The sequence below is a fragment of the Syzygium oleosum genome, unplaced genomic scaffold (assembly GCF_021117445.2).
Source record: "Syzygium oleosum isolate NSW1041296 unplaced genomic scaffold, Sole_v2.1 Sole_v2.04, whole genome shotgun sequence".
Lineage (NCBI taxonomy): Eukaryota > Viridiplantae > Streptophyta > Magnoliopsida > Myrtales > Myrtaceae > Syzygium > Syzygium oleosum.
In genome coordinates, this window is record NW_026607488.1 from 4,523,672 (window position 1) to 4,540,033 (window position 16,362).

General features: G+C 45.2%; 2 protein-coding genes across 2 annotated transcripts; both read left to right on the forward strand.

Annotated features, from left to right (window-relative positions):
• The first annotated feature begins 3,025 nt into the window (after positions 1–3,025).
• On the forward strand, positions 3,026–9,160 carry LOC115674410 (uncharacterized). Its single transcript, XM_030596799.2, has 6 exons — positions 3,026–3,493; positions 3,846–4,126; positions 4,215–4,304; positions 4,385–4,456; positions 4,646–4,762; positions 7,801–9,160. Exons 1-6 carry the CDS (start codon positions 3,106–3,108, stop codon positions 8,947–8,949), a joined length of 2,097 nt encoding a protein of 698 aa, XP_030452659.2. The 5' UTR covers positions 3,026–3,105; the 3' UTR covers positions 8,950–9,160.
• A 4,285-nt stretch (positions 9,161–13,445) lies between these two features.
• On the forward strand, positions 13,446–16,321 carry LOC115674415 (uncharacterized). Its single transcript, XM_030596808.2, has 3 exons — positions 13,446–13,741; positions 15,082–15,240; positions 15,607–16,321. The coding sequence occupies exons 1-3, from the start codon at positions 13,478–13,480 to the stop codon at positions 15,967–15,969; spliced, it is 786 nt and encodes a 261-aa protein (XP_030452668.1). The 5' UTR covers positions 13,446–13,477; the 3' UTR covers positions 15,970–16,321.
• The last annotated feature ends 41 nt before the right edge of the window (positions 16,322–16,362 follow it).

Genomic DNA, 16,362 nt, shown 5'->3' on the forward strand with positions numbered 1-16,362 from the left:
TTTTCTTTTTACTTTTTTTTTTTTCTTTCCCGCGAGGGCCCTCGCCGGCGTCGGCGAGGCTCGCCTCGCTCGCCCAGCGAGGGCGAGCCCCGCCCGACGCCGGCGAGGCTCGCCCGCCCGGGCGAGCGAGGGCGAGCCTCGCGGCGCCGGCGAGCCTCGCCCCGCCCGGGCGAGGGAAGGTGAGGAGGGCGACGCTCGCCGGCTGTCGGCGAGCCTCGCCTCGCACGGGCGAGCGAGGGCGAGGCTCGCCGGCTGCCGGGCAAGCCTCGCCCGGCTCCGGGCGAGGAGGGCGAGGCTCGCCCTCGCCCGGGCGAGGCTCGCCCGACGCCGGCGAGGCTCGCCCTCCTCGCCCAAGCCTCGCCGGCCTCGCCCTCCTCGCCTGTGCGAGGGCGAGGAGGGCGAGGCTCGCCGGCTCGGGCGAGCCTCGCCTCGCCCGGGCGAGCGAGGGCGAGGCTCGCTCGACGCCGGCGAGGCTCGCCTCGCTAGCCCGAGCGGCGAGCCTCGCCGGCGTCGGGCGTGGCGAGCCTCGCCCGACGCCGGCGAGGGCGGCCTCGCCGGATCTCGGCGAGGGCCCTCGCCCTGGCAGCCGGCGAGGGCCCCCTCACGGAAAGAAAAAAGAAATAAAAAGAAAAAAAAAGCTAAAAAGACGAAAATGCCCATGGACAATGTATATCGGGTAAATGTGTCACAAATAATAAAGGGTTTTGTTACAAAAAAGTTCGGGGTAAATGTGTCACAGGTGGGAAAGTTTGGGGTTTTTTGTGGTTTTTTCCCTATTTTTAAAAGATGTGAGATGTTTTTGGTATTAAATGAAAGTAATATGTAAAGTAATAATTAACTATTTGTTCCGTCATTTGGTCCTCATCCCATCGACAGCTAAATCCCTTTTGCAAAATTGATTCCACCGCGAGATGCCACGTGTCGCGTTTTTATTGGCTTCCATCTCCAAGATGATGTGATGCAGGATATCACCATTCATCGTACGCTGTCCCTCGTAAAATCCTGGCCACAGCTTGGTAGCTTCAAGATGCAAAATGCACGAATGAACTTTAATTAATGTTTCGACCAAAAAAATATATATTCTTTGACAAATCATTATTTTAAAAAATGGCAATATTTTCCAGAAAAACGAACTGAAAATTATGTTTTCATTTTCTCGGAGAGATGTGTATTACTCATGCGATATATAAACTATACGATATTATATCATTGAACTTTAAATTAAACTTTATCAAATTAAATTTTCATAATGTGATTACTTTTAAGATTGTGAATGATTTTTTTTTCCTCTTATGATTATTTATCACTATAGCCACTTTGCGCATATTTTGTCCACCTATTTAGAATAACGAGATGGGAGTTGCAAAATATCAACATGTTGGAGCACGCATAATGGATGTACTCGAAAGGAAACCGATGTACTCGAAAGAGCGACATAAGCAGATGATTACTTGTTTTTCCACGTTCGATTCGACCACGAAGTGTTCATTTTTCTTGAAATCTTCTACTTTTAAAGAGGGAAATTCCAAGTTCATCTCTTGCTAGAGGGACATCCGCACACCCTAGACATCCCAATTCGATAACTCTTGAAAACCTCATGAGCGTAGATTTCACAAGGGACTTGGCCTTGGTTGTCAAGTCTTGGGATTTAGGCATGACTTTCTTAGATCCCAGCACAAGCATCGAGGTCTTGGATATGTGATCGACAATATATATATATATATATATATATATATATATATATATATTTTATGTTTGGATCTCATTTAGAAAATAATTTCAATCTTACACGAAAAAAAATATGGATTTATCTTGTGAGTTATTGGACTTGATTCGCTTCCCGACACTCTCCTCTTACTCATCTTCTCCAAGATTTCCAACCTCAAAACTCTCATCCTCTGCTCCTCCATCTACAAGCGCTTCTGCCTCATCGTCCCTCGTATCGACACCGTCTCGCTTCCTGTCAACTATTTCGATCGTGGCGGCTTCGCCAAAGGTAGCTCCGTTCATGCTCTAAAGAGGATCTTCAAAAGCTTCGACATTAAACAGATCGGATCGAGGTCGTCAGCTTCGATTTGCTGCTCCAGCAGCCGTGTCGCCCCATTTGATGGGCACTCTCACCTCAAGGACCGGTTTCGTGAGCTCAGAGCTTTTCGCGTCGAGTTCATTAATCATGATAATAGAAGGGAACCAAAATTCTGCGAACTAGAGTTGTACTGGACAATAAAACCTTCCTCTTCATAATTTTCTCATCACACGCCAAAATAACTTAAATGACAACAGCATTAAAGTTGTGAAGTCGCGCTCACCACATAAAACTGGCGATTACTCACCCTAGCACGGGAGAACAAAATTTGTCTGAAATGCTAGCCGCGAACTCACTGGCCAATGTCGATTCGCCGTCGGAATCCGATAAGAGCATAATCAAGTCAATGATCCAGCAAGCAATCGGCTCGTCGTCAGAGACCAGGAGCGCTCAGGTGAGAGGAGAGGCGAGGAGGTGGGCACGGAAGGCGAGGACGGATCGGAGAAATGGAAGGTCTGAGGCGTGGAAGCAATTCCGAAAAATATTTTCATCTTTTCAAATCAAGGAATTCACTCTAATTCTATATGCGAATATTTTCGTTCACCGAAAAGTATTTTCGGTCGACTGTTATTCATTATTGGCCAACTAAACGGGAGAAAGTCCGGAAAATTATAATTTTCGAAATACAGAGAACTTGTGTTAAAAAAAAAATTAATCAATACCGAGAACTCACTTTTTATACTCGCCCGATCCAACGGTTCTCGGATCAAGAAGGCCCAAACCCCGATCTCCTGCCGATCGGGTCTCTTCAAGTCCACGGGCGGATCTGACCGTACCCGACCCGACAAGCTCACGAAAAAATCCCTTCACTGTTTTTTTTCCTCAAATATTTTGAAAAACCAAAATATAAAAAAAAAATCCCATTAAAAAAAAAAAGAGCGAAAAATCAGGAAGATCTCACGGCCAAGATTTCCGCGTCGTATATAAACCACGGCGCCCCCTGTCTCTCCTCCAATCTCCATTTCTAGGGTTTCTCTCTCTCCCTCTCCCTCTCTATCTCTCATCTTCTCATCGTACCGATGGCGGACGAAGCTCAGTACTCTTCCGACGCCGGGAGCCACAAGCGCAAGTACGAGGAGCAGACCGCCCCCTCCCCGCCGGCCCCGCGCCGGCCGACCGGCTTCTCCTCCGGCCCGATCCCCTCCGCGTCGCCGCCCGACTCCGGCGGCCCCCTCCCGCCCCCCTCGTACAAGAGCGTCCCGCCTCCCCCGTCCGCCGACGACGTCCAGGCGCAAGTCCAGAACGCGAAGCAGCGCGCCCAGGAGATCGCTTCCCGTCTCCTGTTCAACGCCAGCGCCGGGGCGGCTGCTGCCGCTGCCGCCGCGGCGGCCGGCGGCGGCGGCGGAGGGTTCGATGCGAAGCGCGTGAGGGTCGAGAACGGAAGCGGATTTGACTCCACCGAGAAAGGTCTCGAGCTTTGAGCTTGTGAATTTTTTTTTGAGGACGTTTCCAGATGCATGATTTCGCTATTTTTTTTTCTCAACATGTTCATCTCGGTAGCTTATGTCGTCTGTTAGAACCTGTAAGATGATGCTCGTGCGGGAGACATCGATTCACTAGTTGTCTAAGCTTGGGACATGTATTCGCTGGTTGTCTATGTTTCTGCCTTTTGTCTGATAGAAAGCCGGTGCACCATGCGCTGCTTCTGGCGCTTCTTTTCGTCTTGTTGCAATTGTCGCTGATATCCTCCAACGTTCTATCAACACGTTTCATTCGAACGCTTGTGTGGTAACTTTTTGGCATCTACGACTTGTTTCAGATGGGAAGCCCATGATGAGTGCACCGTCAGCGATTCCTGTATCATATGGCTATGGCCAGGGGACAAGCAAAAAGATTGATATTCCTAACGGCAGAGTTGGAGTGATTATTGGTAAAGCTGGTGAGACTATTAAGTATCTTCAGCTCCAGTCTGGGGCAAAAATTCAGGTCACCCGTGACATGGATGCGGATCCCAATTCGCCGACCAGGCCAGTAGAACTGATGGGCACGCCTGAACAAATTGCCAAGGCTGAGCAATTGATAAACGATGTTCTTGCTGAGGTGGGTTCTTGTTTTTCAAGTTTATCACCTGTTTGTTATTTGCTGTTACTGGAATTGTGCTTGATTTTGACCTGGAACATGCCCACAGGCTGAAGCTGGGGGCTCTGGCATAATCTCTAAAAGAGTGACTGGTCAGACCGGATCTGATCAATTTGTGATGAAGATACCAAATAACAAGGTATATTTGAGTCTTTCTAACGTTCAAGTGGTTCATGTATGTAAAATGGCAATGGTATTCTATGTGCTGCTTGTTCTCAGGTTGGATTAGTTATCGGCAAAGGTGGCGAGACAATTAAAAACATGCAAGGCAGGACTGGTGCTCGTATTCAGGTATAATTTGCAATCTAACGCTCAGTTCATCGTTTTTATTTTGTTATTTTATATACGTTGCTTTGTTTGTCGGATGTAAATTTACAGATGATAATACCATAAGTTTTTGCATTAGCTTTTGATGATAAATTTGTTTCTTCAATGGGGCAATAATTATGAACTTCCATGCGTATGTCATATTTTATCCAGGTCGTACCCTTGCACCTTCCACCTGGTGATCCAGCAATTGACAGGAATTTGTATATTGATGGCACTAGTGAACAGATTGAAGCTGCAAAACAATTGGTTAATGAAGTTATTAGTGAGGTATGTGTGGTCTGTGATTGTTGCCATACGGAACATGTCTTTCTGTCTCTTTATTTGGTCTTACAATTTAGAGAACTTGCCACCAGGATAAGTTGAATAATTTGATTGTTGATATAGAATACTTCACAGTGACAAAGAAATAGAGTTTAACTGGGAATGAAAGAGCTTAGGACTTTGTGCCATTTTTTCGTTCTTGCTGATCAGTACTTGCTTGGTTATTTGCACACTCTGAACAATCCTCTCTATGTGCTGTTTTTATTTTTTTCAGTGCCTAATGTCATTTAAAAAAGAACGGCTTCCTGTGTTGGACTATCCCATCTTTCATGATGTCTCTTTCTACAGTATTAGTTTTATCGTATTCCATTCTACTGTCTATTGTTGTAAGAGGATAGGGTTAATGCTCTCTTGTTGACCCCATCCCACTTCCGATGAGGGAAACAAGAGATAAATACAAATGAAAAAATGAAAAGCAAATAAGGAAGTAAGAAAACTCAAAAAAAGGAAAGGTAAAAGTGGCACTGCACAATTGCTTCTGTTAATTTGGCCTAATTGGTGGATGATTCCATTTGTTGATTTTACTTTATGGTTGCTGTGATTTTGATCATGCTGAATGTCAATAGCTCTGTATGTGTGTGTGTGGGTTCTGTGTATTTTGGTGCTTGTTGTATGGGAAACCCAAGTGGTTGCAGAGGAATCTTGTCTCTATTGGATTCTGAACTATTCCGGTGTTCTAATGGTTCCTTAAAATTTCAAAAGCTTGCATCTTACTTTTCACTGGTGAAACTGTGAACACGTTTGTCGCAATGAATATCCACCTCCGCTAACCTATAGATAGTGGGGAATTTTGTTTGAATTTTGGTACATCTCTTACTCTGCATAATGGTTGATGCATTTTTTAATGAGCACTTTAATTTGCTTCATACCATCATTGGACTTTGTAAATCCGTAGGGTGCAAGGATTATTAACTTTTGAGTTAGGATGGTTTTGATATTTCCGGTGTTGAGTCATTTTTGTGTATTGAAAAGACTTCTAGTTAAGTGAGATTGAGTAATTGCCAGCATCATGAGTTATATGCTTGTTTTCCAATACGGTTTGGGATGTTAACAGGATTGCAATCTGCTTCACAATCAGTTGGAGAATTTGTAGTAGATTTTAATTTATGCACTTCCTATTAATTTCATCTCTTAACCGTTGACTCGTGACTACATGGATCAAACTCACTCGTTCTCAGCTGCTTCATATCATTGAGTTATAAGGTGGATTGCTGATAGATTATTGATGGACCAGTCTTCCATATTATCAAGATAAGTTATTGATGAAGTGATCATAGAGGACGTTTATTAACTGTCTGTGAGGATAGGTGCTGCTTGGAGGATCAGTTTCTGGGATAGAGCTTTCATTCGTGTTATTACTAGGGTTTTGCAGGTTCATGAAGCTTTGCGGACAGTGTAAAGTTATAGTATACGCATACGTGAGTTATTAGTTGCTTCCGAGCTCATAATGTTGGGATGTCGTTTCCTAGCGCATGATATTGGGATATTTGCCACTTTTAGCCTTGATAGTGCTTAGTAGTTGCACATAATATTTACTGATGATGTTCTTGGGAAATATTGTAGGGTTTAGTGTCTTTTCAAGTGTTGGTGACACCAACATCGAACTCTATGTTGGTGTTTTTTCAACATTGCTCTGGTATGGTTCCAATCTCATTTTTAAGAAGTGCTACTGTGGGGGGAGAGGTGCAAAGATCATCTTTTCGGGGATATTTGTCATTGGAGTTGATATCCAACACAATTGGATGATGAATCTTGAGCGTGGTTACCCTTGATGGAGTTGTCATTGGGTTAGGATATGATATTGCTAAATACATTGCTTAATTGTGAAGACGCTTTCCTTGTCAAAATTGAATTAGCTATGATAATGAATTCAAGTCACTTTCATCATATTTTGAGATATTCTCGGTATGCTTGCGGGTAGTAAGCATGAAATGGAAATTAAAAAAATGTTATACACATTGTTCATTACTAAGTTGTATTGCATGAATAATGCTAATAAGTCTTTCTAATTTGCTTGTGTTTCTGGTCATTCTGTTTTCCATCAGGTTAGTCTCCGAAACTATTTTCTCCATAACATGTACTCATCAGTTAAATTTTTTTGACTATTGGCTTAATTTCAAATATCTTAATCCTCCCAGTGGTAATCTTTCTAATGTTTTGATTAGTTGCTGAGACAATATCCTGAGGTTCTGCATAAATAGTCGTGTCTTACTTATTGGCTTCATAAGTTTTGCCATAAATGTCGGTATTGTAAAGCTGGCAACTTATGGCATGAATTGTGCAAATTATTATTTGTTTGTGCTACCTTCTCATAGTCCTGTGAAGATGCGTTTTCTTTCCGCGGTACCTACGGTAAATCACTTCATCGAGCACGATACCTGCTGGAATGTCCTGTTGCAACACCTGGGTTCCATGGGAGCAACAATTCTGCTCGTCTTGCAGAAGTGCAGCAGCACCTACTTGCCTGAATTTGCTCTTACAAATATTTAGCACCCAATGATATATAGCATCTTGATATGTAGGGTGTACTGAATCTTTTATGTCTTGACTGTGGGTTTAGGAATCTTTGATGATAATCACATTGATTAGAGAAATATACGACCTTGACATCTCTATATTGCTAAGAAGCTTATATATGCCCTTGCCTGTTTTTTTTTAGTGGAAGTAGCTCTGTAGTTTTTGCCTTCTGTTTGTACCATTCCCTCTAAAATAGGGTGAGGATGGACCTCTGCTGGAGTAACTCAATAATTACAACCACCATACGGTATGTAGGTGTCCACAACTCTCTCGATACAAAATAATCTTGATGCTTTTACATTGTACTTACTGCTTTCGTGTTTTATGCTTATATCTGCTGATTGTTACATTTTCCTCTTTTATTTGTGAATGGTTAAGTTGTATATACAATGCCTTTCTTTGCCTATGCATTACATGAGGATTGACAGCATCGACCTTGTTCATATGAATAATCTTTTTTCTTGCAGAATCGAATGAGAAATTCCTCAATGGCTGGAGGATACCCCCAGCAAGGTTACCAGGCGAGACCTCCTGCAAGCTGGGCTCCCCCTGGGCCTCCACAAATGCAGCAACCTGGTTATGGCTATGCACAACCAGGGATGTATGCGGGCGCTCCACCCCAATATAACATGGCTCAGCCACAATATGGAGGTTATCCTCCGCAACCAACGTCTGGTGGATATCCTTCCAGCTGGGATCAGTCCGCAGTCCCACCGTCTCAACACACTGCACAGGGAGGTGGTTACGATTACTATGGCCAGCAGCCTCCAACACAGCAACAGCAAACCCCAAGTGGTCCTACAGGAGGGGCAGATAGCTCCGGTTACAATTACAACCAGCCGCCGGCTACTTCCTATCCACAGCAAGGGCAAGGATATTCACAGGATGGATACGGTGGTTATCAGGCACCTCAGTCCGGTTATGGTCAGCCTCCTCCTTATGATCAGCAACAAGGTTACAATACTGCGACTGGCTATGGCACAAATCCAGGGCAAGAAGGTCATGCTCCTTCCTATGCAGCTCAAGGGGATTCAGCTCAGGCACCACCGCCAGTCCAGCCTTCCACCGCTGGTCAGCCAGGATACGGTGCCAGTCAGCCGCCCAACCCAACCCTTGCTGGCTATCCTCCGCAGGGAACTGGTCAAGCGGGTTATGGCATTCCCCCAACTTCTCAAGCTGGCTATGGCAACCAATCGACTGCGTATGCAGCGGGCTATGGGCAACCTCAAGCCCAGAAGCCACCTGCTAATGCTCCAGCTTATGGAGGAGCTCAACAGTCTCCAAGCACACCAGGAGGCTATAGTCAGGCCCCTAGTGGGCAGCCGGGGTACCCCCAGTCTCAGCCACCACCGTCAGGCTACTCTCAGCCTGATTCTGCTGCCCAACGTGGTCCGCCTTCAGGATATGGAGCCCCACCTTATGGTGCAGCGCCTGCACCACAGGCGGGCTATGGGCAGCAGCCACCTCCATATAACAGCTACGGTTATCCACAGCCTCCTACTTATGCAGCTGATGTTGGTGCCGGGGGTGGCACTGCTCGGGGTTCTTATGACACCGCACCTGCTCCGCAGGCTGCTCAACAGAGTTCGTCCGCGAAAACATCGCCCCAGAGTTGATTACAGGGGGAAATGTTGCGAGATCATGTTATAGTTTTGATGCCCGTACTTGCTGTTGTCTGAGTTTAGTTAGTCTCGTGGTTATAGAACAACTTATGCTGTAGGATACTTGCTATGCATGTTTTGTGCTTTGTTGATTTTGGATTAGCGTGTATGATGCCTGCATGTTCTGAGTACTCTTTTCATGTTATGGACCTTATGATTTTTGTGACTGCTTGAAGGTATTTCAGTATCTATGACGGTGGATGAACTACCGGTTCGTACGAGGATTGGCTTCCAAGTGTTTTACGCGATGAATGGTTTTGAAAACCAGACCATCGCTTGATTAAATTTTGTTCCTTTGAGATGGGTGGCTGGTGTCTCTGTCGAGGTGGGTTTTGCACCGTCGGTCGGCGTCAATGTTCTCATGTCTCGTGAACCGATGTGGTTTGTAAATTACGAAAAAAAAAATGTTTATGAGTGGAGTTTGCTATACTGTCTGCCCTTCCATGGTTACGGTGAAGTCGACCCATCTGTTTCTTGTTGGTTAATGAAGATTAATCTTATTCATCGTAGAAAAGATCATACCATGATCCAAGAAGTCGCTATACAAGGTTTTACGCGTCAATGAAGTGCTTTTGCTATGCGACTCAGAACGATGTAAGTTCTAGCTATAGGATCTTTTCTTTAGTGACCTGAAAGGGAGAGAGAAAAGGAAGAGATTAAGTTGCTGGTGCTTGCAAAAACAAAGATAAAACAAAAAAGGAGACAAATTCAATTAATGGCATTATGATTTTGAACGTGTACAAAATGAACATTTGAAATAAAACAGCTTTGGTTCGGTTTTGGGGAAAGTTTTTGACAAAATGCAAAAGGATGCAAAGGACTTTATGCTAAAATGGTCTTTCGAAATGCAAATTGTATTTGCTAAAAAAGCAACTTCGGGCCAAATAATGTTTAGAAATTTTTTTATTGCAAAGAACTTTTTCTATTTATTTTATTAAATAGGAATAAAAAAACTCGAACCCTTCGCCTGCGAGCTAGATTTGGCCCCGGCGGCTGTAGTTTAAGGTCACACGACCTTAGGTGGACCCCAACGAGGGCCGCCCGAGGTCGCACGACCCCGACCTCCCCAAGCCAAGGTCGTGTGACCGTCGGCGATCGCCGGCCGGTCTCGCGTAGCTCTCGACGGGAGGTGTCAAGTAGAGAAGGCGAACAATTCCTATGAGGGCAAATCGAGTCGGGCTTTCGGCTCTACCAAGGCCAGCATTTGCCCCTCCGAACGTGCAGAATCTCCTTATCTGGGCCTGAAATATCTCGGAAGGAAGAAGCCCAAACAGCATGCGATGTTGCGCCGGGCGGGGGGGGGGGGGGGGTTGACACTAGCTCCTGAATCCCACCGCGCACTATAAAGATGGCCGAACGTAGCGCTAGGGTTTCCCCCAAAGCTCCGACCTTCGTCGACATCAGCTGCGCTCCAGGGCCGCGAGCACGCGAGCTATCGGTGAGAAACCGCGGTCTAGTGTTGATTGCTTCCTTCAGTTTGTGCGTGTGTGTGTGTTTTTTTCGGCTCGGCGTCGTGTTCGCGAACGGGTTTTGATGGGCTCCCATAGTACGAGTCAACAGCGGGCACCCCGTCCGTGGTGACCCGTCTGCCGCTGGGAGCCGACAGAAACCTTCCTTCGCCGGCCGGTTGAAGATCCTTGGGACTCGAAACGCTCCGTAGTTCCACGACACAATTACCCGGCCACATCCTCGCTCTGTGTCGCGCTCGCACGAGCCCGGGTCCCCGCGCGCGCGGGCGCGGGCGCGGCGTGTCTTGGATTCTTTGGATCTTTCGTGGGTTCTGCGCTAGATCTGATAATCCAGATGTGTTGGGCTCGCGCGAGTTGGATTCGCGGTTATTGAAACTGCTTTTCTTCTTGTGCTGTGCTGTCTGAGGTTGATCTGCGAAATTGGCACTCCAGTCAGACACGGGTGTTTCGTTCAGTCATCGAGAAGCGAAACACCTTTTGCATGGTGCCTACAGATTTTGCTACTCACGATTGGGGACAAACCCTCCTCCATGGTTTCCCTTCCAAATTTGAAGTAGCTAAATATTTTCTCTCTCTCTTTTTTTTGGGTCTCCTTTTGCTAATTGTACGCAAGAGTATAAGGAAGCGGAGGGAACTGGTACCGATTATAACAGCCCCCCCCCATCTCTGATAAAACTATCGGACACCTTTGGTCTGCCTTGACATCATTGGATTCGGGGGCAAGAGCATTCGCAGATCGAGGCTCGAATGGCGGCGACCCGAGCTTCTGATCTTGCTGCAGGCCACCTCCGTGAATGATGCGGGATCACGTTAGCAGCAACCTCGGCATTTGAAAATGGGAAAATGGTCCATCAGGATGCCGCGAGGGTACACTAGGGATCGAACCAGAAGGAGAGATTCTTAGACCTTGATGCTCCAAAAGCTTCTGCCTTAAAAAAACCTATGCTGCTCACGCAGGCAATTGATTGAGAGACCCAGATTACAAAAGCAGAAGGCATAATAAGCTTCATGGCTCATGGCAAGTAGACATCTGCCCACCTGACCTTTGATGCCTCGGTGCATACGTCAGACCCTGACCAGAGAAAAGCAGGGCAACGCTTCTCAATTCTCCTAATTTTCTTCTGGAGAATGAAAAAAACACACCATTGAGTGACAATGCTATAGATAGGTTGAATTGACAGTGTGAAGTCTACCAGCAAATGACGATTTTCTCGCACTAGAAGTACGAATTCTGTTCAGATTTTTAACAGTTAGGATATGACAGTCCTTATCAAAGAGTTTCCCTGAGGCAAGCGCAGGGTAGTTTACAGGCAAGTCACCAACTTTAAGACCTCCTAATTGAACCATCTCCTTTAGTTAAGAGCTCGAGACACCTGATGCACAAGATCTCTGTTCTCTGAGGGCCGAATTTCATTTCAGGCATCAGATAAAGCTCCCGGAAAATGCCCCAACACTTTGCTGCAATGCTCCAACAGTTCCATCACCTGCAAAGCACAGATGAGTCCACTTTAATCTCAGAACACATGGGATGGTCTTTGAGCTTCCCTAACTCTACAGCCTGATTAATCATCGTAGAACGGATATCAATAGCCATAACAAAGAGATGAAGGGACACGGTATCCCCTTGCCGAAGACCCTTGCATCCAGGCAAATAACCTGTCCCCCGTTAAGAGAGAATTAAGGAGTAGTGACACAAACTTGTGCCCATCCAAAGAGCAGATCAAGCCTGTCAAGGCCTAATTCTTTTCTGCAAAAAAATTAATCTATTTTAATTAGGGGCCGCCTGTGGTAATCCATCTCATATCATTGTATTCCCGTCATTTCATTTCATGATGACCTAAATATATTCACGTAATTATATATGTTTCACCACAGAGGATGAAATACCTTTAAAAATATGAACGGATAAATGTAAATCAACAAACGTTGTGAAGAGTCCTTCATTGATTTTTGGACGGGAATGTAAATGACAAAAAATTTGGAAGTACGAATAGTGAGAACAATCGATGCCCGCAATGTAAATTATATTGCAAAAGTAAATTATGTTGAAAATAAAATTGAACAACATGCGTTTTTAGATTGATTGGCAATCCTTCACCAAAAATACATGGATAGATATTTATAAGGGATAATGACACGGATAGTCCCTAAACTTTATTGGCCCAATATCCAATGTGGTGCCTGAACTTTTAATTTGTCAAATGCGGTCCCTGAATTTTAACTCAATATGTAATGTGTTCCAATGAGCTTTTAATTTGTTTAATGCGATCCCCGAACTTTTGATAAATGTTCAAACTAGTCCATGGACTATATGAAAAATATATAATATCATCCTTCCATTAATTTAAGTTTAGCAGCAGCATTGAACATTATCATATAGTCCAGTGACTAGTTTGAAAATGTACCGGAAATTCAGGGACCACTTTGAACAAGTTAACAGTTTAGGGACAGCATTGCATATTAGGTCAAAGTTCAGGGACCGCATTGAATAAATTAAAAGTTCATGTACCATATTGCATATTGCGTCAAAGTTCAAGGACCATTTGTGTCTTTCTCCCTATTTATAACTCCACTCGACAATTACATAAACAGTTACTAAGAATTTAAAAAAACAGAGACTATTTGACTCCTTCTATTCAGCAAGGCTTATTTACAGCCGGTCATCCGAGGTTATTGACTCCGCTACTTGATGTGCTCTTTTTCCCGCATCGACCGAGTTGGTCGACCTCATTTTTCGACGCTTCCCTCCAACACTTTGCGTTTGACATCTCCGTCGACTAAATCGTCGATCGAGCCGGCGAACAAACACTTGGACATTTTTTGGTATCAACAATTATAATGTTTTCTTTATCAAAAGTTAATTAATTATAATAAATAAATAAATAAAAACCCGTGCAAAATCGGGTCGGATCTGACACCGGGCCCGGATCCGCTCAGCGATCGACCGGGGAGCAAACTCCCCAAGTCGCGCAGACTGAAAGCCTCAAAATCGAGCGAGAGAGAGAGAGAGAGAGATGATGGAGGGAGGGGAGGGAGACGCGGCGGCGCCGCCGCGCTACGCCCTGAACCCGTCGCGGATCAGCAGCGAGGACATACTCTTCTGCGTCGACGTCGACGCCGAGTGCCTGGCGGAGATGAAGGTGACGGGCCCCAACGGCCGCCCCTTCACCCGGCTCGACACTGTCAAGCAGTCCCTCCTCCTCTTCGTCCACTCCAAGCTCGCCATCAACCCCGACCACCGCTTCGCCTTCGCCACCCTCTCCAAGTCCGCTTCCTGGGTACGTCCAAAAATCCGTTCTTGCTAGGGTTTTTTGGTTCAGTTTGGCGTGCGCTTTGATCTGGCCTTGCGAAAATGCGTGTCTCTGGTGGTGGTGTTTCAGGCCGTGTGTTTTAGGGATTAGGAAGCTGCCCTGGTTTTTCCCCTATTTGTACTTACCTCCCTCTGGAATGGAGGTAATTTGCTTGATATAGCCTTTGAATTTGGAGATCGCTTGATCAGTAGAGCAAATGCATCTTCCATTTTAGAAGTGGAAGAACGGTGGAGGTGTAGTGCGGGTGCATATCCGTCGGCAGCTTCTTAGAAATCCAGGTCTTGATTGCTTGTGCTCTGCCATCCAATTCTTCTTTTGAATGCTACCGTATCAGAGCTGCGCTAGTCGATATGAAGCGGAAATGACTTTGTGATAGAATGCCCAATTCCTGGCAACCACCGAAGATTTCTTTTGGATTGGACTCTAGGTTTGCCCTCCTTTTAGCTAATTTTCGTAACGAGGAGTGAATGCGCTTGCTCGATGCTGTTTTTACGATGAATTTTGGTAGTGTGCACCGTATGGGACGATTGTAGGACTTAAGATTTTATGTTTCTCTTGGATGACTGATGTTCTTGCTCAATTTTGGACGTCACGTGCATAAACTCTTTGTACGCTCGAACTGAGAAGTGCTTGAATGGAAACAGTGGTGTTCGTGATTGCATGTTCTGCATATTTTGAGCCACAGGAAAACCCTTGCCTTACAGAATCATAGAAAAATACCCAACATCCCAGAATGCCTCCATAGGACAGTATTTGGTTCCTGGTCGCACCACTGATACTTGTTAGAAAGCATTCCTGTCTGACCATTCATGTCCGTGTCTTCAGCTGTTCTCTTGTCAGGGAATGTGCAGAGGTGTAGAATGAATTACTAAATTATGATATCAGAATGGTGCCCGTGCCTGCTACTGCTGCTGAGGCTAAGTTATATCAGAATAGCCTCAGGTAGCTGGGGTGTTTGATTGATGAGAGGGAGAGCCGTTTTGTACTGGTATGCCATGCTTGAAATGTGATAATAAAGTTCGAAATTAGATTTGTGCAGTTACTAATAAGGCTACTTTTAGCACAGAGTTGCTTTTAACCTGATCATGACATTGTGATCTGACTGTGTTTTGGAATGCTATATGATATTGTTGCAAGTATCCCTTACATAACTCAAGATGCAGTATCCATTCAAAGTAACTATTATGTAGATCAAGCATGTAGCCAAAGCAAGACAAAGCTTGCAATGAATTGTCAAAAACCCTTTTGTTTGATATTACATATATGATTACTTCTTTGATCTTTTCCCCTTCTTTTCAATTCTGAAGCTCCGTAAGGAGTTCAGCAGTGATGTAGAGTCTGCAGCTGCTGCAGTTCGGAGTCTTCAAGCTACCTCAGCTAGTGGTCATGCAGATTTAACACAGCTATTCCGAATCGCGGCTCATGAAGCAAAGAAATCTCGTGCACAAAACAGAATTTTCAGGGTGGTAAGTGATGGCAGATGATTGTACTAAGCAATAGGTGCTTGTCCTCTTGCTAAATCAATGCCTAGGCATGTATATTAGTTTCACTTCTTATTATATGTAGCATAGAGCTACTTGGGTCTTAGAAACTTGCAGTGTAGTAAGTGGCCCAAATGTCTACAAAACCTTTTTCTTGTTCGTTAGGCCGAAGTCTGTTAAACTGCTAGATTTGTTGCTGCCATTTAAATACCATGTCCTCTTTTGTCACCTCCTACAAACTCATTTTCTTCTTTTTGTCCCTTTTAGAATCGAATTGTGCAGATGGTGATATTGTGGCTTTTCCTTTGTACTTATTGATCTAACATGGTTACGGCATTTTTGTTGCATCAGATTCTCATATACTGCAGATCATCCATACAGCCTCAGCACCAATGGCCAGTTAACCAAAAGCTCTTCACTCTGGATGTCATCTACCTCCACGACAAGCCCGGACCAGATAATTGCCCGCAGCAGGTCTATGATGCCCTCGTCGATGCGCTCGAACATGTGAGCGAATATGAAGGGCACATCCACGAGAGTGGTCAAGGCCTGACACGCATCCTCTTTCGTCACATGTGCATGCTATTGTCGCACCCTCAACAGCGATGTCCTCAAGACTTCCTCGACATTCCCAAGTCCCTCGTGAAGAAGTCACCTGCTCCCGACTCCGCACCTGCTGAAGAGAGCGCGATTGTACCTATCCAAAGAGAGTAAAAGCCCGTTTGAGTGCTTTGCAATCGTTTAGCTTTTGCAATGTGTTGGAGAAGCTTTTATCTGCTGTCGGTCTTTCTGGAAGAGAATCTGCAGCCGCAATCTGCTCGATGACCTTCAGCTGAGCTCCGATGTTATCCCGACAAGTCGCCCCTCATGAAGTTCTGTATATTTACGTTACAAGAGCAGTAAACTTCAATTGCAATGTCCTGAATCATGTATAGTCGTGGGTCGGATCGCATCTCGGACGTTCAGTGTTCTTTGCAGGTTGCATTTGGTTAAACCCATCAACTGAATGTCTAGTGTCTCCATGATATGTTATTTACAGCCCCATATGGACTATGCAAGCTCCAAATATCTCGGCGCCTGTCCGACCATCTTCGGATGATAACGACG